The sequence below is a fragment of the Thamnophis elegans genome, chromosome 1 (assembly GCF_009769535.1).
Source record: "Thamnophis elegans isolate rThaEle1 chromosome 1, rThaEle1.pri, whole genome shotgun sequence".
In the NCBI taxonomy this organism is placed as follows: Eukaryota; Metazoa; Chordata; class Lepidosauria; order Squamata; family Colubridae; genus Thamnophis; species Thamnophis elegans.
The window spans coordinates 29,010,941-29,038,382 of NC_045541.1; the positions used below are offsets into that span (position 1 = coordinate 29,010,941).

General features: G+C 40.5%; 1 protein-coding gene across 2 annotated transcripts in view; it reads left to right on the plus strand.

The window, feature by feature from the left end:
* Positions 1 to 27,442, plus strand: part of LOC116518540 (sodium channel protein type 2 subunit alpha-like) — a 61,462-nt gene that overhangs the window by 9,423 nt on the left and 24,597 nt on the right. The window contains exons 6-16 of one of the 2 annotated variants that reach the window (XM_032232023.1): positions 276 to 509; positions 2,524 to 2,587; positions 4,411 to 4,552; positions 6,542 to 6,754; positions 10,346 to 10,627; positions 12,662 to 12,958; positions 15,570 to 15,702; positions 19,190 to 19,428; positions 20,039 to 20,212; positions 22,905 to 23,261; positions 26,147 to 26,596. In XM_032232023.1, the coding sequence (XP_032087914.1) occupies positions 276 to 509; positions 2,524 to 2,587; positions 4,411 to 4,552; positions 6,542 to 6,754; positions 10,346 to 10,627; positions 12,662 to 12,958; positions 15,570 to 15,702; positions 19,190 to 19,428; positions 20,039 to 20,212; positions 22,905 to 23,261; positions 26,147 to 26,596 (2,585 nt within the window). Of the gene's footprint in view, positions 1 to 275; positions 510 to 2,523; positions 2,588 to 4,410; positions 4,553 to 6,541; positions 6,755 to 10,345; positions 10,628 to 12,661; positions 12,992 to 15,569; positions 15,703 to 19,189; positions 19,429 to 20,038; positions 20,213 to 22,904; positions 23,262 to 26,146; positions 26,597 to 27,442 lie in introns of both variants that reach the window. The other variant, XM_032232013.1, reaches the window with a different exon arrangement.

Here is a 27,442-nt window from a genome sequence, read left to right on the forward strand (position 1 = left end):
CTTGCATTAGCTGTTTGCAAAGTAAGAATAACTAAAGTTGCTGGCTTCCAGTCGCAAAGCTGTTTAGGTGATGACGCTTTTTATATTCCTTTATAGTTGCCTTTTTTTTAATGTTTCATGTCTCAAGAGTTTAAAGGCTTTCTCTTTTAGCAAAAAAGGTAATGACTTTGAAAAATAGGAACTGCTTGCATGAAACGTTTTAATTCATCTCAGTTGCCAACACCTAGAGCTCGAACCGAAGCTAATTTGGGATTATGCCTTTCTCTTTATTTTAGGCCTGAAGACAATTGTAGGTGCCCTCATTCAGTCTGTGAAGAAGCTTTCAGATGTTATGATCTTGACTCTGTTTTGTCTGAGTGTGTTTGCACTAATAGGATTGCAGTTGTTTATGGGTCACTTGAGGCATAAATGCTTGTATTGGCCGAATAACACTTCTCCTGAAGACCCACGCTTTAAGGAATACTACAATGGAACTGAGCTCTTGTGGTCTAAATATATGGAAAATAAAGGTAATGTTTAAATAACAACAGAAGTAGCAATAATAGTAATCCACTAGAGCAGGCGTCACCAACCTTTCGGACTTCAGGGACCACTAAATTCATAATTTTTAATCCCATGGACCACTGATATGGTTTTTTTAAAGATAAATAGTATTCAGTGCAATATAAAAAATGCATATATTTTTTTCTGCTGACTGCCAAAATTTTCTCGTGCACCACTGGTTGGTGACCACTGCACTAGAGTACTTGGATATGAATCTAAGCTTTGCCATAAATCCAATCGATGTATTTGGCCAGTTCTACATTCAGAAAATATTTGTGGAATCAAAAATATTACTGTGAATCAACTCACATCACACTTACCATCATTCAGTTGTTCCACAGGGTGGCACTCTTATTTTCCAATATTTAGTTCATTTGTGGTCTTTTTGATTAAAGTGAAAACATCATTTCTTGACACTGCCTGGCAATAGGGCTGATAAAGTAATAATAATTAATCTAAAAAAAAAATTCTGGAATAATTTTATTAAGTGGCTTCTCTGGATTAATTACCATATAAATTTAATTCATTTAGTATAGATCATCGAAAATGAATTGCTTAAATGAAGGGAAATCAGTGCTGTTGGTAAAAACACCATTTCAAATAAGAGTTGCAATATAGAACTGCAATAAATAACCAATAACTCATGTTTTGTATTTGAATCTAAATGCTCAGTCACAGATGTAGATTAATTAATTAGCAGTTTTCTGTTGCAAAGTCAAAAGAAAAAGTAAAGCTCTTTGAAAATGCTAGGAGTGCTCTATTTGGAGAAAAATGACAATTTCCCGTCAATCAAGTTGTCCACTTTCCCAATAGTGATGTTAGTTTAATTAGTTAATTCATATTCACACACTGGCAGTACTTCACCTTGAAAATCAGATTTTAGTCATTTACGGAATCACATGGATTCCTAAGTAAAGATATTAAATAATAATAAAAAAGAATTGCTTGGATTCAGGAAATATAATGATATAATCAAGGTAGTCAACTTCCTTGAATTCCACACACACACACACACACACACACAGACCAGTAATAATATCCTATTATCTTCATTACCGCTTCGGTAGCGGGAGCATGCACATGCGCAGAAGGCCCATGATAACGTCTGAGCGGGTGGGTGGAGCCTCGCACTGCCCCCATTACTGGTTCGGCCGAATTGGTGCGAACTGGCAGAATAGCAACACACACACACACACACACACACACACACACACACACACACAAACAACCATGTAACCTGCATTCCTAACTGCTTTGTCTTCTCCCATACAAGTCTAGTCACAAGACCAGTTATATTTAACAAGTTGCTATTAAAGATAGAACAGATTGTGCACTGTTAACTTATCACTATGTTAGTCTATCTTATTTCCCCATCTACATGCCTCCCAGATGTGTTTGGACTGCTTTATGTTGGGCAAGAGAGTTGTAGAGGCTACACACATCACAAACACAAGTAAGACATAGTCATTTTGCTCATAACACAAATTTGAAATTAGTTTCTTGGATGAAAAACCAGGACTGTTTAATGGTTTTACTTATATGAGTATTGTATAATACACATATTATAGCAAGCCTTTGCTTTTTTCAATACAGGAACACATAAATCTGAAGTACTCAATGAAACTTTCTTTAGAAAAATTCAAATTTTAGTTTTAAAAGTTTAGAACTGAAAAAAACATGTCATAAAGATTTTTGTTTAATTTTTTATTCCATATAATTAACAATAATGGTATAGAGCATCAACAGAATTTCTGGATTTTCCACAGTCAGGAGAACAAAACTGCGAAATATTGTGCATGGAATATCAATTTCTACCAAAAGTAGAAATCTCTATTGTGTCTCTTGATTACTTTCCAACGTATCGGGATGTTTTATTGGATTGTGGCTCTTAGTGTGAAAATGTCTTCTGCAACAAACAGAAAACTCTGACTATGATATGAATGAAAATATCATAAGGTTGGTTTTTTTTTTCCTTACCAGATCACTTTTACTACTTGGAAGGTGCAAAGGATGCCTTGCTCTGCGGTAATAGCTCAGATGCTGGGTAAGTATAGTTTAGAAGACAAATCCAATATTAGTAATCTAACTAAATCTGCTAGTCCAGTGATGCCTAACCTTTCTGTCGTTGTGTGCTGAAAGTGCGCGAGTGTGCACGTATCCATAATGCAATGCATGTGCACCCCCTGCGCTCCACTTGCCCCCCCTGCAAGTGCATGTGACATACAGACCCCGCCGTGCTCCCCCTGGATGCGCAACCTCCACACATGCGCCACACACACCGCACATGCATGCACGACCTCCACACGTGCACCCTGCTCCCCACACATGCATGCCTGTCTCCTGCATGTGCCCTGAAAACCAGCTGGCTGGGGCAAAGGCTTGTCTGCCCGCAGAGAGGGCTCTATGTGCCACTTGTGGCACATGTGCCATAGGTTCACCATTACGGTGCTAGTCCATTAACTACTTTCCATTGAATGCTAACATATTTGAGCAAAAGCTATGGAAGAGGTTTGGGGATGCTTTCTGGCATCATGGAACGTTATACAGAAAGCTGAAGCTTAAGGGAAGAAATGGGAGAAATCTAGTATTTCTTCTTTGCTTTATAATATGGCAAGAATATTCAAGCCACTAAAATACTTTGTCTTAAAAGCCCAGTTTAGTCCTAAATCCTAAATAAAACTTTGGTTTAGTACAAAGACTTGGTTTCTTTAATTGGATAACAAAATATAACTTATTCTTGAAAGTCATAATAAGTTAATGGGAACTTTTTCACACACTCATTAATTGAGAATTAGTTTAGTTAGATCTAGAAATTTATTTGTTTTCTTTAAGAAGATAAGTAGGAGGAATAGCACCCAAAAATGGAAATCCAAAGGGGACTGAACCGCAGATATTCACTCCGATGGGACTCAGTGTGATGGACTCTTAAGTAATACAGTGTCCTTAAATTTCTAAGGACAGTCTGGTTCTGATTCAGGTCAGCCTTGAATATGTACACAGGTTTTTGTTATCCACAGAATCTTCAAATCTTCATAAATCCACAGAGTAATTTGTATTTTGATTTTTAATGGACCTGATATATTTCTACACATTTCAGTTTTTATGTCTTAGCTATTTTAGTTTAAAACAAGCATTTTAAAGTGCATTTGAAGTTTCTGTTCATGATTGATGCATTTGATTTGTTTTGTTTTGATTTGATTTGATTTTTTTTAATTTTATTTTTTTATTTTATTTTAATATTTATATGCCGCCCTTCTCCGGGAGGACTCAGGGCGGCGAACAATTCAAAGGGGAAAAAAAGGGGGAACATAAAAGACAAAATACAAATAATAAAAGTCGACAACAGTCGCACAACCATACATGTCGAGAGGGGAGGGGAACTCATCAATCCCAGGCCTGCCGGCAAAGCCAGGTTTTGACGGCTTTTCGGAAGGCCTGGAGAGAGGTGAGGGTCCGAATCCCTGCGGGGAGTTCATTCCAGAGGGCCGGAGCTGCCACAGAGAAGGCCCTCCCCCTGGTAATAGCCAGGTGGCATTGGCTGGTAGATGGCACCCGGAGGAGGCCAACCCTGTGAGATCTAATGGGTCTGTGGGAGGTAATTGGCAGCAGGCGGTCTCTCAAGTACCCAGATTTGAGGAAGTATGACATTTAAGAGGCAATTTCACATCTTAATCCTGGATATGGGATTATTTAAAATTCATCAGAATATTTAAATAAGCTACTATAAAGTTTTTATTCTCAACTGTTCCATAAACCTCAGTATTTTGAGGTACAAGAGTGCAGTTATTCCTTTGTTTTTGCTTTGAGACATTGCACGTGCTTAATTAGAAAGTGTAAAAATGTTCATACATTCATTTTGATTTGTAGGCAATGTCCAGAAGGATACATTTGTGTACCATACGGTAGAAACCCAGACTATGGCTATACAAGCTTTGATAGCTTTAGTTGGGCTTTCTTGTCACTCTTTCGGCTGATGACTCAGGATTACTGGGAGAACCTTTATCAACAGGTGAGAAAAATAACACTTTTAATTTTGAGAAAGGACCAAAAATTATTTATACAAGTGACTGAAAAATAAACCACCCTTTCCTATTGTGAATATGTTTTGGATGAAGAATTGCTATGAACCATTGGTTAAAGCAGTGGTTCTCAACCTGTGGGTCGCGACCCCTTTGGGGGTCGAACAACCCTTTTACAGGGGTCACCTAAGACCATCCACCTCCACCGGCGTCGCCCATGCTCAGGAGCGCGTCCTGAAGCGGCAGGTGCATGAAGAGCACCGGGTGGTGAAGCAGCCTCCTCCCAGCTCCGTGCGCAACCCAGACATCACCCCGCCCGGTCTCCACACCACACTGAAGGGGGAGAGAGACGGGTTCTTTGGAGGGACGGATTAGCCTCGGCTCCAACAGATGTTCGAAGCAAGCGTGGTCTGCGATGCTGCTTCAGCCCCTGCACAGGGGCTCTAAGGCACTCAGAGAGCAGGAGACTGGCGGGGCAGTTGGGCCACCTGCTTCAGCCGGCGGGATGGGCTCTCGCCCAGGCAGGCACTTGCTGGGATTCAAGCCGCCTTGAGCATGAACACCCCTGCCGCCGGTCCTGTCCTGCGGGCTAAACTGAGCTCGGAGGCTTTTTGGGCTCCGGGAAGGGCTGGCAGGAGAGGACGGAGGGGAGGACTGGCCCTGCCCACCCATTCCTTCCATCCCGAGGAATTCCACGCGGGACGGAAGCACAGTTCAATGTAGCTAAGCCTCCATTTAAAATCCCATTTAAAGGGCAACTTCTTAATCTGTGGAAAGAAAAGACAGAAAGAAAGAAAGAAAAGGGAGGGAGGAATGGAAAAAGAAAGAAAGATAGAAAGAAAGACAGAAAGAAAGAAGAAAAGGGAGGAAATGGAAAGAAAGAAAGAAAAAAGAAAAGGGAAGGAGGAATGGAAAGAAAGAGAAAGAAAGAAAGAAAGAAAGAAAGAAAAGGGAGGGGGAATGGAAAGAAAGAAAGAAAGAAAAAGGAGGGGAATGGAAAGAAAGAAAAGAAAGAGGGAGGAATGGAAAGAAAGAAAGAAAGAAAGAAAGAAAGAAAGAAAAAGGAAAACTGGGTGAGTGGGGGAAACGGAATGTAAAAAAAGTAAAATTAACAAAGTGAAACTCATGTAAACCACGAACTACTGCTGGAGGCAGGCAGGGAGGTCGTTTTATCCTGGAAAATCCCAGCCTGGCTGATTGTCTCCCAAACCAAGATTGGCAGATTAATCACTATACTTTAATTATGTTCAATTTGTAATAATGAAAATACATCCTGCATATCAGATATTTACATTACAATTCATAACAGTAGCAAAATTACAGTTATGAAGTAGCAACGAATATAATTTTATGGTTGGTGGTCACCACAACATGAGGAACTGTATTTAAAGGGTTGCGGCATTGGGAAGGTTGAGAACCACTGGGTTAGAGACACAACTAAATTTCACATTGAAAAGCCTGATATCGTTTAATGCAGCTTCCCAGTTTCCTCCTACCCATTTTTAAACAAATAATATATGGTGGTAGAGTGGAATACAACATTTATTAAATTCAGAAAAGATGTTTATACTGCTAAATAATAGATCCAAGACTTGTTTGTTCATTCTGTATATTTAAAAGACAACATCAATGGAAGATACATAAATATAGAGAGATATCCTGTTTCCCTGAAAATAAGACCTCCCCGGATAATAAGGCCAATTGGGCTTTTGAGTGCATGCACTAAAATAAGCCCTCCCCTGAAAATACCCCCCCTAAAATACTTACTGTAAATGCATGCACAGCCGGTCCCTGACCATTTCCTGGGAGGAAGGGGGGAACATGCCTCACACGCCCCACATGCACTTGCCAAGCGCTTATTTTGGTGGTCAAAAAAAGATAAGACTCTTGTCTTATTTTCGGGAAAACACAGTAGATATACATTTAACTTTTAACATTCACTTGTTTACTAACCTAGTAACTCCTACTTGGTTTCCCAGACATTGCGGGCTGCCGGCAAAGGGTACATGTTCTTTTTCGTCGTGGTGATTTTCCTGGGCTCTTTCTACCTTATCAACCTGATCTTGGCAGTAGTAGCGATGGCCTATGATGAGCAAAATCAAGCTACTATTGAGGAAGCTCTCCGAAAAGAGACAGAGTATCAGCAAATGCTTGAGCGTCTGAAAAGGCAACAAGAGGAAGCTCAGGTACTGGTGTCTAAAATCTTCAAGAAAAATAAATATAGATAAGTAGGAACTGCACAAAACATTTTCCTTTTAGAAGGACTTTGTGAGACTCCCCTGCGGCATGGTTTTTAGTCTCAAGGTGTTCAAAAAATCTATTGCATTTTCAAGGTTCACGTAGTCCTCAACTTACAACAGGGCATTTACTGACCTTCCAAAGTTACAACAGCATTGAAAAAAGTGACTTAAGACCGTTTTTCATATTCTACAATTTTCATATTGTAGCATCCCCATGGTCATCTGATCAAAATTCAGATATTTGGACATTGGTTCATACTTGCGACCGTTCCTACATCCCAAGGTCACCTTTTGGCAAGCAAAATCAATGGAGAATCCAGACTCACTTGGCAACCGTGTTACTAATTCATCAACTGCAGTGATTCACTTAACAACAATGGCAAGAAAGATTGAAAAATGGGGGGAAATTCACAACACATGTCTTACTTAACAACAGAAAATTTGGGCTCAATTGTGGTCATAGGTCGAGGACTACCTGTATATTTTTGAATACCAGTGCCTAATGTGATATGTTTTATAAAAATACAGTTCTATCTGGATTCATTATGTCTTGCCTTTATCAACCATATAGAAAGTATATACATTGTATGACATCTGTCAAATAACAGAATAGAATAGAATAACAGAATTGGAAGGGACCTTGGAAGTCTTCTAGTCCAACCCTCTGCTTAGGCAGGAAACTCTAGTATACCACTTCAGACAAATGGTTATCCAACATCTTTTTAATAACCTGTGGTGTTGGGGCATTCACAACTTCTGGAAGCAAGCTGTTCCACTGATTAATTGTTCTAACTCTCAGGAAATTTCTCTTTAGTTCTAAGTTGCTCCTCTCCTTGATTAGTTTCCATCCATTGCTTCTTGTTCTACCCTCAGGTGCCTTGAATAATAGTTTGACTACCTCTTCTTTGTGGCAACCCCTGAGATATTGGAACACTGCTATCATGTCTCCCCTAGTCCTTCTTTTCATTAAAGTAGATATACCCAGTTCCTGCAACCCTTCTTCATATGTTTTAGTCTCCAGTCCCCTAATCATCTTTGTTGCTCTTCTCTGCACTCTTTCTAGAGTCTCAACATCTTTTCTACATCATGGCAACCAAAACTGAATGCAGTGTTCCAAGTGTGGCCTTACTAAGGCATTATGAAGTGGTATTAACTGTTTTGGCCCCCAGTCCTGCTTGTAGTACAGATACAACACCAACAAAGATGACAGGAAATTAAGGGCATTACTTAGTGTTATTGCCCCTAATAAGAATGGGATTGAGTACCCAGAGCTTTAGAACAGATGGGTGCTCATGTTGATGGAAAGAACACTATTACAATATTACATGCAGAACATGAAATACAGTACCTTGGCTTATTTAATGGCATGCATAGAGTTAACACACAACACACAGGCTAGATTCTAATTCTCATTATTATATATCAGCTAAATATTTACAGGAAGTTCTCGACTTACGACCGCAACGGATCCCCAAAACTGTGTGTCTAAGTGAAACATTGGTTAAATAAGCTTTGCTCCGTTTTATGACTTTTCTTGCCTTAATTGTTAAGTGGATCACTGCAGATGTTAAGTTAGTAACACAGTTGTTAAGTGAATCTGGCTTCCCCATTGACTTTGCTTGCCAGAAGGTTGCAAAAGGGGATTACATGACTCCAGGACACCACAACCCTCATAAATGTGAGTCCGTTGCCAAGTGTCTGAATTTTAATCGATGGCCACGGGGTACTGCAATGGTTGTAAGTGTGAAAGATGGTCATAAGTAACTTTTTTCAATGCTCTTGTAACTTTGAATGGTCACTAAATGAACTGTTCTAAGTCAAGGATTACCTTAACATACTGATACATTTCAAGGGGGTCATGAACTTCAATTGGGAAAAATTTTAATTGTATTTTAACTGAAACTTAGCTTGTATTGATTAAATGGCTTAATAATGAAGCACATATTTTGTATTCCATATTAGCTGATCACCCGGTGTTGCCCAGGTATTTATTTATAGGGGGGAAATGTCCAGACCAAACGTAATTTCTAATGTTGGATTTTCCCCCTTACCAGAGGGAGCCCCCTTGTGGAGTACTGTGAAGCCGTTACCATGGCAACTCCACTGCACTGTATAGTAGGTCAGAATGGCTGTATGGCACAACAGGCTATATCTTAACAGAACACACAGCCTGAGGGGTATTAGGGGTGTCTTACCCCCACAGTATTTTTCTTTAGAGAGCAAGTTGTCTGTGTACCAAATTTGGTTGAAATTGCTCGAGGCGTTCCAAAGTTATGCTGGAACATGCGCGCGCACACACACACACACACATACACACACACAGAGCCATTTTTATATACTATATTTTTCGGAGTATAAATTTGGGTGTGTCCTATACACTGAATGTATAAGACACACCCACCCACCCACCCACCTATCCCCACCCTTTGGCCTCTGCCTCCCAGCAATTTACCTCCACGCAGCAAACGGGGAAAATTGGGCTTGCGGAGGCTGCAATAGGCTATAGCAATCCCTGCAGCCTGAAACAGCTGACGTTTGGGACGCCCATGCTGAAATTAAAACTTGTTGTTTGCTGCACGGACGCAAATTGCTGGGAGTCAGAGGCAGATTTTTTTTCTTGTACTAATCAGGCTGTTTGCTGCAAGGAGGTAAATTAATAACCATAAATGCCTATACAATGTTCACATTATTAAACTTATTTTTTAAAGACTGCTTTATTATTGTTCTAGACAACTTAACAAAATGAAAAAGCTTTTAAGAATAAATACTTCTGATCTTCTTTTAAATAGCAGAGAATAATGTATACTTCCAGAAAGCCACATCAATTTTAACAGCTTCTGTACAAGTATTGTCTGAAATGTAACAGTATCCTATTGTCTAATTAGACCCTTACTTAGTCATGTTTGGAGTAGATCTATTTAAATAATTGGGAGGAGTTAGTGTAATTACATTTAAGAAAACTTTCTGGCATTAATATACTGCCATAATGTAAATTTCTCCAATTCTTTGCTATTTCTATGGGTCAGGCACACATGGACAGAAATACACCACAAACAATGTATATCGTCTGTACTGTTTGCTGTTTGTTGCAAGGAGGCAAATTGCTGGGAGGCAGTGGCAGATTTCCCCCCCCCCCCCCGTTGTTTTCCTCCCCAAAAGCTAGGTGTGTTTTTTACTTCGGAGCATTTTATACTCCGAAAAATATGGTATATAGATTGCTGTTTTTAAAATATTTTGGTACCTGTAGTTGGGGATAATGATTTCCTTTGTAACATAGTATCTGTTTATGTATTTGACTTCACACATTTTTCTAAGAAGGTATCCATAAGTGTCACAAGACCCTCAAAGAGATCTATGAAACAAAAAGACTAAGAGCCGCTATTTTGGTGTATGTCCATTTGCTAATATTTTGATACATACATGTTGTTGGTTTTTTTGCCCACTTGTATTATTCTACTTACTACTTTGGCAGTAGTAAGCATCATGCTAAATAATTAAATTGTGTGAAGAGCACTTAACACAGGTGATCCCTTCATACAACAGGCACTGATGGCAGCAGCAGCTTACAAAGATTTCAGGGACGATGGCACTCTTGGAAGACTTTCCGAAACATCTTCAGAATTATCAAGTTCCAAAAGTGCTAAAGAAAGAAGAAACCGAAGGAAAAAAAGACGGCAAAGAGAATTGTCTGTCGGCGAACCTGGAGGGAACAACAAAATGTTTCCAAAATCAGAATCGGATAGTAGCATCCGAAGGAAAGGATTTCGATTTTCCTTGGAAGGGAATAGACTCGCATATGAAAGCAGGGTCATTTCTCCATACCAGGTCAGATAACTTGTGGATGTATCTATCGAAATTGTTGCAGATGAGGGCCTGAAAGACACTTGGTGGTCTTCATGCAAGGAAAGACATATATGAGCATATTGTTTCCTTTTGGGCTTCAGGTTCTTGTCATTACTTGCAGTAGCACAAGGAACTTAAAAACAATGGTATCTTTTTGTTATTAGAAAGCCAAATAGTTAGAAAAGAGGTACAGATAATAGGATGAAATTTGGGGAAAGAGGAATAAGATTTTTCTAACAAAGACGATAGAGCAGCGGTCCCCACCCTTTCTGGCACCAGGGATCATGGAAGACAATATTTCCACGGACTGGAGCGGTGCTGGTAGTAGTTTCACACGCTACTTAGATCGCGTGGATGCGCAGATGAGGTTTCACTCACTTGTGTGCCTGGTTCCTAAAAGGCCGTGGACCAGCTTGGGGATTGGGGATCCCCAATACTGAGTATCTGAATAGCAAAATAATTTATTTAAGTGTACCGTATGGACATTTTCATTACTTATTAATAAGAACTTGATAGCACAAGGATTCTACCAGTTACACGTGATCATCTCAGTGGAACCACTAATTATAGTTGAATTTTCCTTTAATAATATATATAGAGCTTTATTGATAGGCCTTTCATGCAGTAAATTGGATGTGTTTGGAAGTACCTTTTAGCATTTATTGAAATTTGGGATGGGGGGGAGAATAGTGCCCAAGGACATTGCTCTTGATATGTGTCAAGCTATTGGCCCATGTTGATTTTGATTACTTCTTAAACGTTCTTTTACTTTAAAAAAAAAATAGAGCAGCTATTGTATTTCAAAACACTATTAATCACATTCCTAAGAAAGCCCATAAGCCTCACACAGCCATATAGGTGTTTCTAGAAAATGAAAATAGTGGTTGTTCTCAATTTGGAAGTATGACTTTCACCGCAAACAAAGGATAAGTTGAGATTATACACTGTATCCTTGGAAGTAAAAGGGGGTGGTAGAAAACAATGTTGGAAAGTTTTGAATTTCTTTCTCATGTTTTCTACTCAGGACTTGGGAATCTTTTTATAATGGCTTGCGGTTCCACTTCCCCATTTCTGAGTCAAACCTGCATTCTTTTATGCATGCCTGATTCCCATGAAATCAGTTTAGAAGTTTGATCACATCATACTTAAGATCAACTGTGCTTTTCAATAAGATCAATTGTACTTTTCCTCTCAAAGTTATTGGCTACCTTGTTTCCCTGAAAATAAGACCTCCCTGGATAATAAGCCCAATCGGGCTTTTAAGCACGTGTGCTAAAATAAGCCCTCCCCAAAAATAAGCCCTCCCCAAAATATTGTAACATAGCAGCAGCCATGAAGTGACCATGCTCACCACCTCCTGCACCTCAAAAATAATAAGACCTCCCCAAAAATAAGGCCAAGCACTTATTTCGGGGTCAAAAGAAAATACCATATTTTTTGGAGTATAAGACGCATCTTTTTCTGTCTTATACACTGAATACAGCATTTTTTGCCTCCTGAAACCCCGCCCCCTTCACCAAAATAGATGTGCATAGCTTATGGAGGCTTTCAGAGAGCTCCTGGGAGCTGGGGAAGGCAGAAATGAGCAAAAAATGGCTCCCTTTTTGCTCAATTTTGCCCTCCACCCCACCCCTCTGGAGCACCCTATAAGCCTCCTAAAGGCTATCATGCCCTTTTTTTTTTTTGACAAAAAAAAACGGTCTCATTTTGGCAAAAAAAACCAAGCCATTTTTTGCCCCCCCCTCCCCCGGAGCACTCTACAAGCCTCTTAAAGACCCTTTTTTTAAAAAAAAAAAACAGCCCCGTTTTCGCAAAAAATGGGCTGTTTTGGGGAGGTTTGCAGAATGCAAAAAGCTTTGTTTTAATTTGCCTCTTCAAAACCTTGGTGTGTCTTATACTCTGAAAAATACGGTAAGACCCTGTCTTATTATCAGGAAAACACGGTAGCATCATCGAACTGAGATTCGTATACGATTTACAAGTTTTCGCTTGATGGTTTCATTTCTGTCTCCTTAGTCAATACTGTTCCCCACAAGGCGCAATAGCAGGGCCAGCTTCTCCAGCTTCAAAAGCCCAACCGTCGAAGGAGGCTCCGATGCTGATAGTGAACACAGCACCTTTGAAGAAAACGGAAGCCGGAACGGTTCCTATTTTGTTGTACGCAGCCATAGCGAACGTCGCAGCAGCAACATTAGTCAGACCATGTTTCCAATGAATGGGAAGATGCAGAGCAGTGTGGACTGCAATGGGGTGGTTTCCTTGGTAGGAGGACCACCTGTGCTCCTGTCGCCTACAGGACAGCTTCTCCCAGAGGTGATAATAGATAAAGCAACTACCGATGACAGTGTAAGGAAGATTTAAGTAGCCTAGGCATGATGGAATCCAAATCCCGAATGCCTCTGCATCTTGGAAATGCTTTCGATGTTGCCCCTCTCCAGGGTTATAACACTGGGCTACCCAAAAATAAATGGTCTGACTTCTGCTGCATGTATTTGCAAGCACCATACACACAGTGCAATTTAAAAGAAAACAAGATTAAAATGAATTTAAATACAAAGGGGTTTATTGCCATGCTTACCTTTAATTTATGCTGAGCAAATAATACCTTCTCCTTCGTTGCGCCTTTATCTTTGATTTGCTCCTGCTCATCCTTGCCTAAAAGATCCATTATCTTGTTTCTAGAAGTGTCCCCATGGACTTTAGAGCCTCTCCAAAAACAGCTGTTTAACATGATTTCTTTAATGTACAAAAAGGGTGAAATTCCACTCCAACTTTATTTGTTTGTAGTAAACTTTTCTTGATCTTACCTCTTTATCTGGGTCTCCTACTTTTGGGGATGCAACGCTGGCCACACAATGTGGTAGGACGCAGTGGTTAGAATGCAATATTGCAGGTGAGCTTTGCCCGCAGTCTGGAGTTCGATCCTGACAGGCTCAAGGTTGACTCAGCCTTTCATCCTTCTGAGGTTTGTAAAATGACCCAGACAATGTGCTGACTCTGTAAACCGCTTAGAGAGGGCTGTATAAAGCACTATGAAGCAGTATATAAGTTTAAGTGCTATTGCTATTTCTATTGCTACTCAATACCCCTCCCCCCCAATTGTGCACCTCTATTTAACTCTCTTTCATTGCCAGAGTTCTTCTATCTCTTTAATTCTTCTATCTTCTGTCTCTTTAATTCTCCCACTGGTATCTCTCATTGCCTTTCCTTAACAAGAATGCACTTTTGTCACCATAGAGAGTAAGGTATTCTATGCTCTGGCTACAAGGCCAACATTCTTCCATGCTCTGTGGCACTTCAGCCTAGTAAGACCAATTCCTGAGACAGCAGGTCTCTTAGACACTGTTTTTTGCACACACACACAAAAAGGCACGAAGGGCGCCAGTAAATCTTACTGCCTACACTAAGCTTGCATATTGGAATGCTCATGGATATTTTTTTTTGTGGATGTGCATCTCTACATAGATAGACATAAATTTTAAATTTGTGTGGAGCTGCACAAATTAAAACTCGGGTAATATGATTGGGTAGGGATGTGGTGGCTAAGACGCTGAGCTTGTCGATAAGAAGGTTGGCAGTACAGCAGACGGAGTGAGCTCCCGTTACTTGTCCCAGCTTCTGCCAACCTAGCAGTTTGAAAGCATGTAAAAATGCAAGTAGAAAAATAGAGACCACTTTGGTGGGAAGGTAACAGCGTTCTGTGCACTTTGGGTGTTTAGTCATGCTGGCCATATGACCACGGAGACATCTTCAGACAGTGCTGGCTGTTCGGCTTAGAAACAGATTGTTATTGATTTTTTAAACAATTGTTCACAATGGATTGAAGGCCTGGAGGAGCACTGGCTCAAAAACATAATGCTGTTTGCTGAAATGACTTTTGTTGCATGACCTAATTTTTCTTTCTGGATTCCCAAGTGAAAGGTGTCAGGTTATCTGAACATAAAATGAATTATTCTAACCTCGAGTAAGAATTTTCATGCTTTGATTTACATATATCGTGTTTGTGTCTTGGAAATAAGATATAATCTAATATTCACAATCATTTCAATTGTAAGTGTTACAGTTCTACAGAAAATAAGACTCATATTCACCAGAACATAGAAGACAATGGGACTAAGGCAATGAGATAGCAATGGCATAGTGTTGAGTGAGGCCACTCAATTGGGCAATATTTTAACTTTTTTCATTTTCTTTACTTAATATTTGTCTATGTGCCATCAGCATTTCTAGAAACCAAAACCTACCTTACATTATAGGTTTTTTTATATATACTCCATTTCAAAATAGCAGGAAACTATGCCAACAGATTCTACTTGAACCAAAGAAGATCTGCAAAACTAAATTTTAAAAAAATGTGCTGCACGAGGCTATAGATCAGGGTTGTCAAACTCACAGTCCATGGGCCAGATGGGTCATGCGCTGACCACGCCCATGCCCGGTTTAGCGAAGCGGGAAGTCCCAATACGTCACATGACACTGCTGTGATGACACAAGTTTGACATCCCTGCTATAGATTGATCCCTGGTAAAATCTGGGTCAAGAACCTAATCCGTAATCCTGATCCAAGCACGACTTTGGGAAACTTGAAATGTAGTTTCAATTATTATAGAAGAGAGATATTCAAAATAACATACACAATTTGCACATGAGCCCTCAAGAACTCCTGAGATGCAAGCCTGCTCATGGGACATTTCTAAGCTAAAAGGCTAAAATGGCCTGTTGTAGAGGTGCAGGGTTAGTTGGTTATATATAACAAGCATAAAATACATTCTATGGTTGACTTATGTTTAAGCTTAAGAAGTACAGAAAGATTCAGGTGCATGTGCAGTGCCATGAACTTCCTGAAGTTAGTTGTGTTGGGTTATATTACTAGTATACATCTCCATAATCATGTTGATAATTTAGTCTTCTTACTTCACTGTAGCCTACTACTTCTGAGATGGAAAACAAAAAGAGGCGATCCAGTTCTTTTCAGATATCGATGGATTTGCTAGAAGACCCCACCATAAGGGAAAGAGCAATGAGCATAGCAAGCATTATCACAAACACAATGGAAGGTGGGTCTCTGTGTATAGCTGTGTGCCTAGCCTAGTAAATCGGCTACCATGTTTCCCCGAAAATAAGACAGAGCCTTATTTTCTTTTGACCACCCCCCAAATGTTGCTTGGGCCTTCTTAACGGGAGGGGGTTGCTTGGGGTTGCCGGGTGGCTGCTGTCTTGTGAGCGGGTGCCCGAAGAGCCGGGCACAGTCTCAGGGGCAAATGGCTGGGTTGCGCTGTCGCCGCCATGAGGTGACCACGTTCATGAGCAGCTGCCCGGCAACCCCCCTTTTTAGCCGGGCAGAGCGCCACTCACTGACGCAGTAATATCCCAAAGGCGCTAAGCTGCGTGGTGCTCTGTCCGCTGGAAAGAGAGGTTGTGCGAGCACCTGTTCTGCCTCCAGATCGCATGCCTCCCAGCCTCACCATGCCTAGCTGTCCCTGCAAGGCCGTGCCAGGGCGCTGCCACTGCTGTGGCCCCACTGCTGCTGGCGCTGCAGCCCTGCTGCCACCACCTCCACCATGCTCCAACCATAACTGCTTCCAAACTCTGGAGATCCGCTGTCGAGTCTTCCAGCAGCGGCCGCTCTGGGACTATGCTCTATGGTTGTGGTGGCGCCCTGGCCCAGCCCTGCAGGGAGAGCTGGGCATGGTGAGGCTGGGAGGCATGCGAGCTGGAGGCAGAACAAGTTCTCGCACAACCTCTCTTTCCAGCCAGGCAGAGCGCCACGCGATTTAGCGCCTTTGGGATATTACTGGGTTGCTGAGTGGTGCTCTGTCCAGCTGGAAAGGGGCGTTGCCGGGTGGGTGCTCATTAGAGCAGCTCCTGGGCAACCCCCCACTCCAGCTGGGCACAGCGCCACCCACCAACCTAGCGGTATCCCAAAGGCTTCAATGTGTGCGCCTTTGCCTCCCCAGCTCTTGTGGCTTGCGCCTTGGGTTATTGCTAGGTTGGTGAGTGGTGCTCTTCCTGGCTGGAGCGCGGGGGGTTGTCTAGGGGATTATTATTGGGGGAGGGCGTATATTTTTGCCCACAGGAAAAATATGGCATGGCCTTAACAGGACATGTTGTAATTTGAGGGAAACATGGTATTAAACTTTGGTTTACTTTCCTGTTATGTATATTAGCTTTATAAAACTAATGAGACACTAATCAAGTTTTTTTTTTAAATCCTGTGCTTTATTAGGCTTTGCAGAGTTTCGGAATCAATAGACAAAATGTAATTCAGGATGTGCATAACACCTGTAAAACATTAAAACACACTCCATTTTCTTGAAGAGTGGGTCTTTGTGGGTCTGCTGATATGCCATCATTGCAAAAAGTGTATCTGGCTTTAGGTGTTCCTGGCTGGTGCTACAGATTTAGGTGGAAGCAATTAAGAATTGCTGATTTGGACCATTCACGATCCAAAGCTAATTGGAGTGTTAAACTCGATTTATTAGAAGGCCGAAATAGGGTTGTGTTTGATCTCGGGGGGCGGGGGGTATGGCCAGCTTGACATCACTAGTATCAGGGGAGCCTGCGGTGGCTCGAGCGCTCTGCCAGTGAAAATGGGCTCCCAAGCTCCATTTTTGGCTGTGATGGCCTCTGGCAACCCTCTCCTAGCGAAAATGCACATGGCTCTCCTGAGCTCCATTTCGGCTGGCAAAGACACTGCAGGCCGGTCCTTCACTGTTTCAAGGGTGGCCCTGCAGGCCAGATCTAAGCACCCAAGGAGCAGATCTGGCCTGCAGGCCTTGAGTTTGACACTCCTGATCTAATGTGTCAAACAATTCACTTGGGTGGGCCTGAAATCCCTCTCATGCATCCTTCAGTGTGTTTTAGGAGAATCAATCAAACTATCTCATGTTTCTCAAGGTAGCTTTTTTTTTCTTAATAGTATATGTGAACTTTGTTTGCTTGTTTGGTTATAATATGCTGCCCACAAATAAAGTGACTCTGGGCAGTTTACAAAATGATAAGCCGTTAAAACTGGTAGTGTCCAGCGCCAGGGAAATCAGGAGTTTTCAGGCAGTTCAAATGAATATAAAGATTTATTGCAAGTTCAAGCTTTCTACAAGAATATGAGCTATTAATGGAAAGTAGAGGGAATTAAGAAAGGCATTCAAGATGGGGCTGGCCTTAAATCTCTTGTAGGCACGCAGGAACTCATGACTGATGACGTGTTTGACCCCTCTCTCCAGCTCAGTCATCTCCTACAGGCAAGACTTAAATTAGAACGAAAATCAAGAAGATGGATAGATTGAGAGTGAAGTCCTCCCTCTTAAGTATACTGATATTGAAAAAAAAGTACTACACTGGATGTGTTTATAGAAGATTTTTTTCAAGTACTAGAATAAACCGTGACAAAGCCTTAATTAACACCTAATTTTAATTTAGGTATCTTGTTATAGTAAGGAAGAAACAGAGGGTGGAACAAATTCTACACACCACTTTGTTTGAATGGAAGTTACAATTAGATCAATACACAGTTCTCCATATGCATCTGAGAGCCCTACCTCATTGTCCTCTGATATGGCTGCAGCTGAGCAATGAGGTACAGGTCATAGAGTCTCCAAGTGATGGTGCTATCATGTTCCCAGTCATCATGCTTGAGATAGATGGTGCAGAGTGGTTTTTTTATATACAGTTTTGGGATGTGCCTGTTCCTGTTGAAAGAGGCTCCACTCACAAGTGACTGACACAGAATCATGCCCTGATCATGTCCTGGGTTGGACTACTGTAATGAGTTCTACATGGGGCTATTGTTGAAGAGTATCTGGAAATTTCAGCTGGTGCAAAATATGGTGGCTTGATGTGCGGCCCTAGAATGGCACATGGCACATCTTTGCTCTGTAAGTTTCATTGGTACCAGTTTGCTTACAGTACAATTCATGATGTTGATTTTGAAGCCCTTCATGGCATGGGGCCAGGTTCATTAAAGGACCACCTTCACCCGGTTACATCTGCCATCTGTGAAAGAGGTTTATTTAGTGTGACCCAAGAGATGGCCTTTTCTGCTGTGATGCCCGTTCTGTGAAACACCACCCCCACCCCCTCACCTCTGAGGTGAGATTGGCCCCTTCCTTGATATCCTTCCATATGTCCCTCAAAACATGGCTACTTAAGGATCTCAAGGAAATGATGGTCTAAAAAAATGGCTGCAGCATTTTTTTTGTCTATTTAATAAATACTAATATTGCCTGATGTATTTTTAATTGTAATTGTTTTAATATCTTGATGGTACAGTAGTTTTTTTTTAAATTGTGCACTTCTTACAGTTGCTTTTCTGTGTGATGGAAATAAATACATAAAATATCCACCACTTCATTTTCTGTCTTACCAATTGTTACAATATCTGTGAAATAGGTTTGCCCTTTTAAGTAGCAGTATTTGAAATGTGCTATGACGGAAAATTCATAGAAATGAACCTGCAAATCAGATTTTAATGACGTTCTTTTCTAATGAATTTAAATCATGAAATCAGTATAAGGTGGTTTTTTTAAATGTTTTCAATTCCTTCAGAACTTGAAGAATCAAGACAGAAATGTCCACCATGCTGGTATAAGTTTGCCCACAAGTACTTGATTTGGAATTGTTCTGATAGGTGGTTACAAATAAAGAAAATTATTCATTTAATTGTGATGGATCCATTTGTTGATCTTGGAATTACTATCTGCATTATTTTAAATACACTCTTCATGAGCATGGAACATTATCCAATTGACGACTCCTTCAGTAGCATTCTTAAAAATGGAAATCTGGTAAGTCAAATAATGATAAATATAAATTATCTTATAATTCATAAAACTGCTAAATTCTAAGGAAGCTTTCCAAACATGATCTCTCTAAACTTTTTGAAAATATAAATCTGAGCCAGACATCAGTGCCTCTTTAGCAGGAATCATCAATAGAGCAAATATTGTTTTTTCCACTACAATAATGAAATCCTTCCTGAGATTAAATTTCGAGTCTATTTTATGGAATATGTGTTTCCCATTGCCCATTCCTTTTTTTCACAATTATAGTTACAACCTTAGGACTGTAGAGGGAGTGCTGTTCTAATTGAAAATTGTGGAAGTTACACATCTAGGAGGCTACTTTTGTATGATTGAAAGTTGTTAATGTTATCTTCAACAAACCTTTCCATGGTTCATACCCTGTGCTTTGATGTAAGTTCTCCTGTACTTCAGCTCTTTTAAAATTATGTCAAGCCATGGGTTTCCTCAGTTGGAGCTGGAGCACAAATGAGATTTAAACATTTTTTTCCCCACTGTATTTCAAGTATTGTTTCTTGACCTGTATGCCTACAAACAACAAAATAATACATGATGTTTTTATGGGAATGAATAACTTGTTGCATTCTACATTTAGGTTTTCACTGGAATCTTCACTGCAGAGATGGTCCTCAAAATAGTTGCTATGGATCCTTATTATTATTTCCAAGAAGGCTGGAATATTTTTGATAGCATCATTGTCACCTTGAGTTTAATGGAGCTGGGCCTTCAAAATGTGGAGGGATTGTCAGTCTTAAGATCTTTCAGACTGGTAAATATCTGACCTGCAGAGGGATATTTTTCCCCCAGCATAGCTGCAATTTTTCTTAGGATAAAGATACCTGCAGATTAGCTAACTTAAGCAGGAAGACCTAATATCTTTGGAATTGACAGACTCCATTTATCCTATTTGGAGATTGTTATAATAGAGCAGAAGTTTTATATTAGAAAAGCCAAACTAGGATTTTAGAACCTACCAAGATCTTCATTAGAGTTTTTGCAAACACTTGGATGGAATATACATATATAAAATTATTTTCTTATAGGGAAACAGGCTTATTTGATGCAGTGTCATTATATAGTCTGCTGGGTTCTGATTAGGCAGGCCTGTCAAACTGGCAGCCCGCTGGCTGGATGTGTCACATGTAAGCCACGCCTCCCCCCAACTCCTCAAAGGCAAAAAAATATTGCAATCCATCACATGACATGATACCCATGTGATTAGGGGAAAATGAAAACTCCCTGTTTAGGATGTGCATTTTGGATGAAGCAACCCCCTTCCCCCTAAAAATCCCCTTCATCTGGAATAAGTTGAAAATATTGGAGGGATCTACAGTATACTCAGAAGAAAGCATTTTAGCCACTCTTACTAGAATAGAAAACCTATGTGGAATATGCAGGTACTCACTTACTTTCTCCACTGGTTTGCAAATGTGAGTGCACGTGCTCACTCTTGCACGTGCACCATCCACGCATGCACTTGGTCTTCTGTGCATGCGCTTTGGCTTGAAAAGGTGTATAAATAGGATGGCATAGAGCCAAGCCACTACCAGTTCAGGCAAACCGGTCGGCTGAATACCACTTCTGAGAATATGTAATGTAGAGAGAGATTACTATTCTGTTTCCATCATTAATAGTATCTAGCTACATGGGCTCTAACAATAGAGAACATAAGTAACCTCTGTGGTAGGCAGGTGTTTGGTATAGGAAAGGCAGATTAAAAGGAAGCAGAATGAGAAGCTTTGTATTTCCCAGAAAGAGTTCCCTGAAGAAATGCCTAGGCCATTCTGGAATTGATTACAGCCTGGATTTCACAAGCATTCAGACGGATTAGCAGCAAGCCCCTTCAGATACAAGGCTGCCAAGTGTATGGCTTACTTCCCTATACACAAACACACACTATATATTTTCTCCTCATCCTTGAGAAGGAAAGAAAACATAGTTCATTATCTCCATAGCATTCATAAAATACCTCCAAAACAAAGTTGCAAAAATTGCTGCATTCACATTACAGGACAATGGTTTATGTTGCTAGGGGAAGCACAGAAGTAAGGGCAGAAGCCAGACAGAGGAGCAGGGACATTGAAGGAACTCTTCCTATCTGTTTTCCTGCTCTATTGACAGCAGCAGCTATTGGAAGGAATGGCAACTTTCTGAAATAGCTACTACTGTGTTTCCCTGAAAATAAGACAGGGTCTTATTTTCTTTTGACTCCCAAAATAAGTGCTTGGCCTTATTTTCAGGGAGGTCCTATTATTTTTGAGCTGCAGGAGGCGGTGAGCAGGTTCACCTCATGGCTACTGCTGTGTTGCAATATTTTCACACAGGGCTTATTTTCGGGGAAGGGCTTATTCTAGTGCATACACTCAAAAGCCCGATTGGACTTATTATCCGGGAGGTCTTATTTTCAGGGAAACGGTAGAAACCAATGAAATAAAAAACAGTTTGGATTGTTGGGATGTTCTGTTGTCTCCTTCAGCCAAAGCAGAAATTGTCACAGAGGCAGCAAATGGGAGCCTGTGTGGGGCAGTCCTGCAAATCACTGACCTGCCTCAGAGTCCTCCTGCAAGGGAGTAATGTGTTTCCAAGAGGAACACTTGATAGATCATCTCGATCTGGCTTCAGCCTTGATTCAACAGCAGGCTGACTCTACAATGGCGGTTCCATGTAAGGGCGCAAACTCTACAAAAAGATTTAACAATCATTTTGATGCCGTGGTGAGGAAGGTCTGTGGATGAAGCCTTAGTTTCCCCTCCAAAAATTGCTGCTGGTAAAGAGAGAATATTGGATGATTTGGGTGGGGTTTTTTTTAAAGCATTAATATATTTTCTCAGTTTCCCCTTCGGGGAAAAGGGCGGCATATAAATGCAATAAATTCAATTCAATTCATGCTAACAATCAGATGCACATCAACAATTTTTTAAAAAGCGAGTCTAGGAAAACTGGAACATGTATTTTGTTTGGCAATTGTTACTTAAAGAAGTCTGTGTTTTCAGAACTGTAACTAAAGCCCATTGTTCAGTATGTAACACATGTAAGTAGAGTAGGGCACACCGTCCTCACCCACTCCCCGATGTGGAATATTTTCTTTATTTTGTGTTTATTTCAACTACAGGTTTTGGTAAAATGGGGTTCACTTTTATGGTGACATAGAAGCAGAGTTCTGATTTGTTATTTTTTGAAAGTGGATTGGAGAATTTTAAAGTATTCTGAGAGTCAATTAACAATAAGAACGACAAAAACAACAAAAACCCACTGCTGACAATTGACAGATTTGCAATCTGAGAGGGTTTGCGGTGTCATAAAAGGGTACCAGAGGAATGAAAAAAATTCATAGGCTACACGTTTACAGCTAATAGTGGGGTCTGGTGGTTCTCTGCATTTTAGCCAGCCTGTACCAATTCCTCATTTATATAAATTATATACATTTTTCTTACATATGAATTCTTCATTACTGTTTTCAGCTTCGAGTGTTCAAACTGGCAAAGTCTTGGCCAACTCTAAACATGCTAATAAAGATCATTGGGAACTCAGTTGGAGCTTTAGGAAACTTGACCTTGGTACTCGCTATCATTGTCTTCATATTTGCTGTGGTTGGTATGCAGCTGTTTGGTAAAAACTATGACATGTGTAAATGCAAAATTTCAGAAGACTGTACACTTCCACGCTGGCACATGAATGACTTTTTCCACTCATTCTTGATTGTGTTCCGAGTTCTTTGTGGAGAATGGATAGAAACCATGTGGGACTGTATGGAGGTTTCAGGTCAACCCCTTTGCCTGACAGTTTTTATGATGGTGATGGTGATTGGAAACCTTGTGGTAAGTAACTATGGAGATTCTCACTTATTCAGCTCATGGTTGTCCGAAATGTGCTTTTCAAAAGGCAACTGGACTTCCTTTGTTTTTTTTTTCCTTGAAGACGTTTTGCTTCTTAGCCAAGAAGCTTCTTCAGAGCTGATAAAAACAGTCTTCAAGGAAAAAACAAAAAAAGTCCAGTTGCCTTTTGAAAAGCACCTGGTGGTAAGTATTTGTAGACACTGTTGTATACAGCTGTTATGGGATTGTTTCTACTGTGTTGTCTGATACTATACAACTCTTATTGTTGATGAGGTCACCTAATTACCGTATTTTTTGGAGTATAAAGACGCACCAAGATTTTGACGAGGCAAATTAAAAAAAAAAGTTTTTGCACTCTGCAGACCTCCCAAAAACGGCCCCTTTTTTGTGAAAACAGGCCCAGTGCTCCTGGGGGGTGGGGGCGAAAACGAGCAAAAACGGTCCATTTTTCACAAAAGGGGCCCATTTTTTTCAAAAAATGGCATGCATAGTCTTTAGGAGGCTTATAGAGGCACTTCAGATAGTCACTCACGCCCTCATGACCTCAAGACTGGACTACTGTAATGCGCTTTACATGGGGCTGCCCTTGAAAAGTGTTCGAAGACTTCAGCTAGTCCAGAATGCAGCTGCGCAAGCGATTGTGGGTGCACCTAGGTACACCCACGTTACACCTATCCTCCGCGAGCTGCACTGGCTGCCCATTGGTCTCCGGACTCGCTTCAAGGTGCTAGTTGTTACTTATAAAGCCCTACATGGCATCGGACCTGGGTACCTGAGAGACCGCCTCCTGCCAATTACCTCCCAAAGACCAATTCGATCGCACAGGCTTGGCCTTCTCCGGGTTCCATCTGCCAGCCAATGCTGGCTGGCAACCCCCCGAGGGAGAGCCTTCTCTGTTGCTGCTCCGGCCCTCTGGAACGAGCTCCCCGTGGAGATCCGGACCCTTACTACCCTCCCGGCCTTCCGTAAAGCTACTAAGTCCTGGTTGTTCCGGCAGGCTGGGGGCTGTTAAAGCTCCCAGCCCCGTCTTAATTGTGACTGTTGTGGATTTTAAAATTGTTTGTATTGTCTTATTTATTCCCTCCCCTGTTTATTGTGAGCCGCCCGGAGTCCTTCGGGAGTGAGCGGCATACAAAACCAATAAACTCAACTTAACTCAACTCCTGGGGGCTGGGGGGTGCAAAATTGAGCAAAAAAATGGCCTGTTTTCCACTCATTTCTGCCCTCCCCAGCCCCCAGGAGCACTGTAAAAGCCTCCTAAAGGCTATGCACGGCCATTTTGGTGAAGAGGGCAGGGTTTCTGGAGGCAAAAAAATGCTGAATTCAGTGTATAAGACGCACCCAGATTTTCAGCTTCTTTTTTGAGGGAAAAATGTGTGTCTTATACTCCGAAAAATACAGTAGTTTTGTTGAGAAAACTACTGTCACACATTCCCACCAAAATTTAGAATCCATGAGAGCTACTAAGAATACCCTTTTCAAATGTCTTTTGAATAATCAGAAAGTTACAGGGAATTTCAAAGTTCCTTCTACAGGTAGTCTTTCCTACATCTTTCCACAATTGAGCCCAAAATTCATGTTGCTAAGTGAGAAATTTGTTAAGTGAGTTTCGCCCCATTTTACAACTTTTCTTGCTGCATTTCTTAAATGAATCTCTGCAGTTGTTAAATTAGTAACATAGTTGTTAAGTGAATCTGGTTTCCCCATTAGCTTTACCTGTCAAAAGATCGCAAGAGGGGATTACATGATCCCAGGACATTGCAACGGTCATAAATTGAATCAGTTATCAAGCATCTGAATGCAAATCAAGTGACTGAGGGGATGCTGCAAAGGTCGTAAGGGTGAAAAATCACTTTTTTTTAGTGCTGTTGTAACTTCTGCAATTTTAGATAGCTGTCACAGTCTTAAAGTGCTGTGATGGGCACAGGATCGATTCTGGCATAATGCTAAACTTAAAAGTCTATGCATCTCAAATTCAAATATTGTACCTTCGATTTCCTCTATTGTAATTGCAAAAATATGGTGGGCAGTCTTCTTTTTGTTTCAAGTAATTAAATTGCACATTTACAGGCTTCATAAACAAAGCAAGAATATTCTATTACTTGCCTAAAATATTACTACTATGCTATGTTTTAACTATCCATAGTTTGCAGTACAGACATAATTTGAATTTGAATTTACTTTATTTGTATGCCGCCCTTTTCCCTGAAAGGGACTCAGGGCGGCTGAGGGACTCAGGGCGGTAGTATAGACATAAATTTAGTTATTGTGGTTAATTTCAACAGGAAGGGAAACTTGTGATCTCAGAGAAGAAAGTGTGCAAATGTTTTAGAAAATACATTGGCTCAAAAAGTCACCTGTGGATAGAGAGAGAGAAAGATTCCCAACGTATCTCGCTTGGACTGTATTAGCAGACCTGTATTCTAGTTATATGTTTGTGTTGCTTCAGTTCTTTTCATCACACAGATTCTCCTTGCTTTTTTTTCTAGAAGTTAATTTGTTATTTTCCAACCATTATACCATCCTGTTCTATCTTCAAAAACAATGCTGATCTGGTGTTACCAACCAGCTAATTTACATCCTATTATACAATTTTTTTTTAATGGATTGATCTACTATGACCTATTCTGGTTAAAGACTCCCCTCCCTCCCCGCCCCCCCCCCTCACAAATCCTGCAAGCAAATTTGATTTCATGTCTGCCAAAGTTGAAAACCTAGTATCAGCAATTGGTTTTTTTTTTTTTACTATGATCAGAAACTAAAAGGTGAATGCATGCAATTGGTAGAAAGTCAAAACAATAAGTCAAAATGATTAACTAGAGAGGGGGGGAAATCTAATTAATTTATTTCCATACTCCATCCTCCAGCTTCTAAACCTCTTCCTGGCATTATTATTGAGTTCTTTCAGTTCAGACAGCCTTGCTGCTCCAGAGCAGGAAACTGAAGCAAATAATCTACAGATTGCTATATCAAGAATTCAGAGGGGAATAAATTACATAAAGAGGAAGATATGTGAATTTGTGCAAATTGTTTTTTTGCAAAGATGCAAGGCCACTTCTGGATTAAGTGCAGCTGATCAACAAAACGATAAGAAAGATCAGTGCATTCCCAACCATACCATAGTGGAGATCAACCAAACTTTTGGCTATCAGAGGCCTAGAATGACTACCAGCTGCGTGGACAACACTGATCACATGTCATTCATAAACAACCCAAATCTTACTGTGACTGTACCGATAGCAGTGGGAGAGTCTGATTTTGAACATTTCAACACAGAGGAACTTACCAGCATATCCGAAGTTGAAGAAACCAAAGAAGTAAGACATTATTTTATACAGTAATACTGTTTTATATGTTTGAGTTATTTTTCGGTGTATACCATAGTGCCATTAGTTTTCTATGACTTAAATCTGTTAAAGGATTCTTAATTTTTCAATAAAATGAAATCTCTTTTTTATTGGACTAATTGGGAGAGGTGCTGTTCATGCACGGCCAGTAGAATTGAAAAAGCGTTGCAGCAATTTACTTCATTTGTTTAATGATATGAGTACACAAATGGCATAAATAACTGGAGAAATTTTGTCTAGTGGCTATGAATTCTGTTGTGTCAAAAGCTGGTACGTTGGGGGTTCAATTACTGTTTTTATCTACATAATATTGATTTGTGATCATTAAACAGTGATAACCTAATTATCTTGTGATCATGTAGTACAAGACTATGCATGGTATGTGTCCTTTCATTCACAAAATGGCACCTAACATGTATCTGCATATTGTTAAGTGCACATGACAGATAAAATATAATATATCTGCAAAGAGTTGAATGAAGTACAGATTTCACACAGTCTGAAAATTAGGGTGGAGATGCTGTGTGGAGCATTCTTCAGAATTGAAGAATTTTGTCAATATGCTGTTCTTGAATCTATAAACTTCAAATCAAAGGCTGGATTAGGTTCATCAAGGTGACTCATTTTGGTAGGTTCAAGATGTCCCTCTAAGGAAAAAAAAAGGAAATATGACAGGACCCAAAAGGAAAACTCACAGGAAAACTCAGACTTCTAGTGGCACTTGGCTTAGAAGATTACTTTAGTTCAGAAATGTTTTAGTTTGATAAGGCAAGTAATTCTCCCAGGATAATTCAAACAATCTGAAACCAGCTGTAT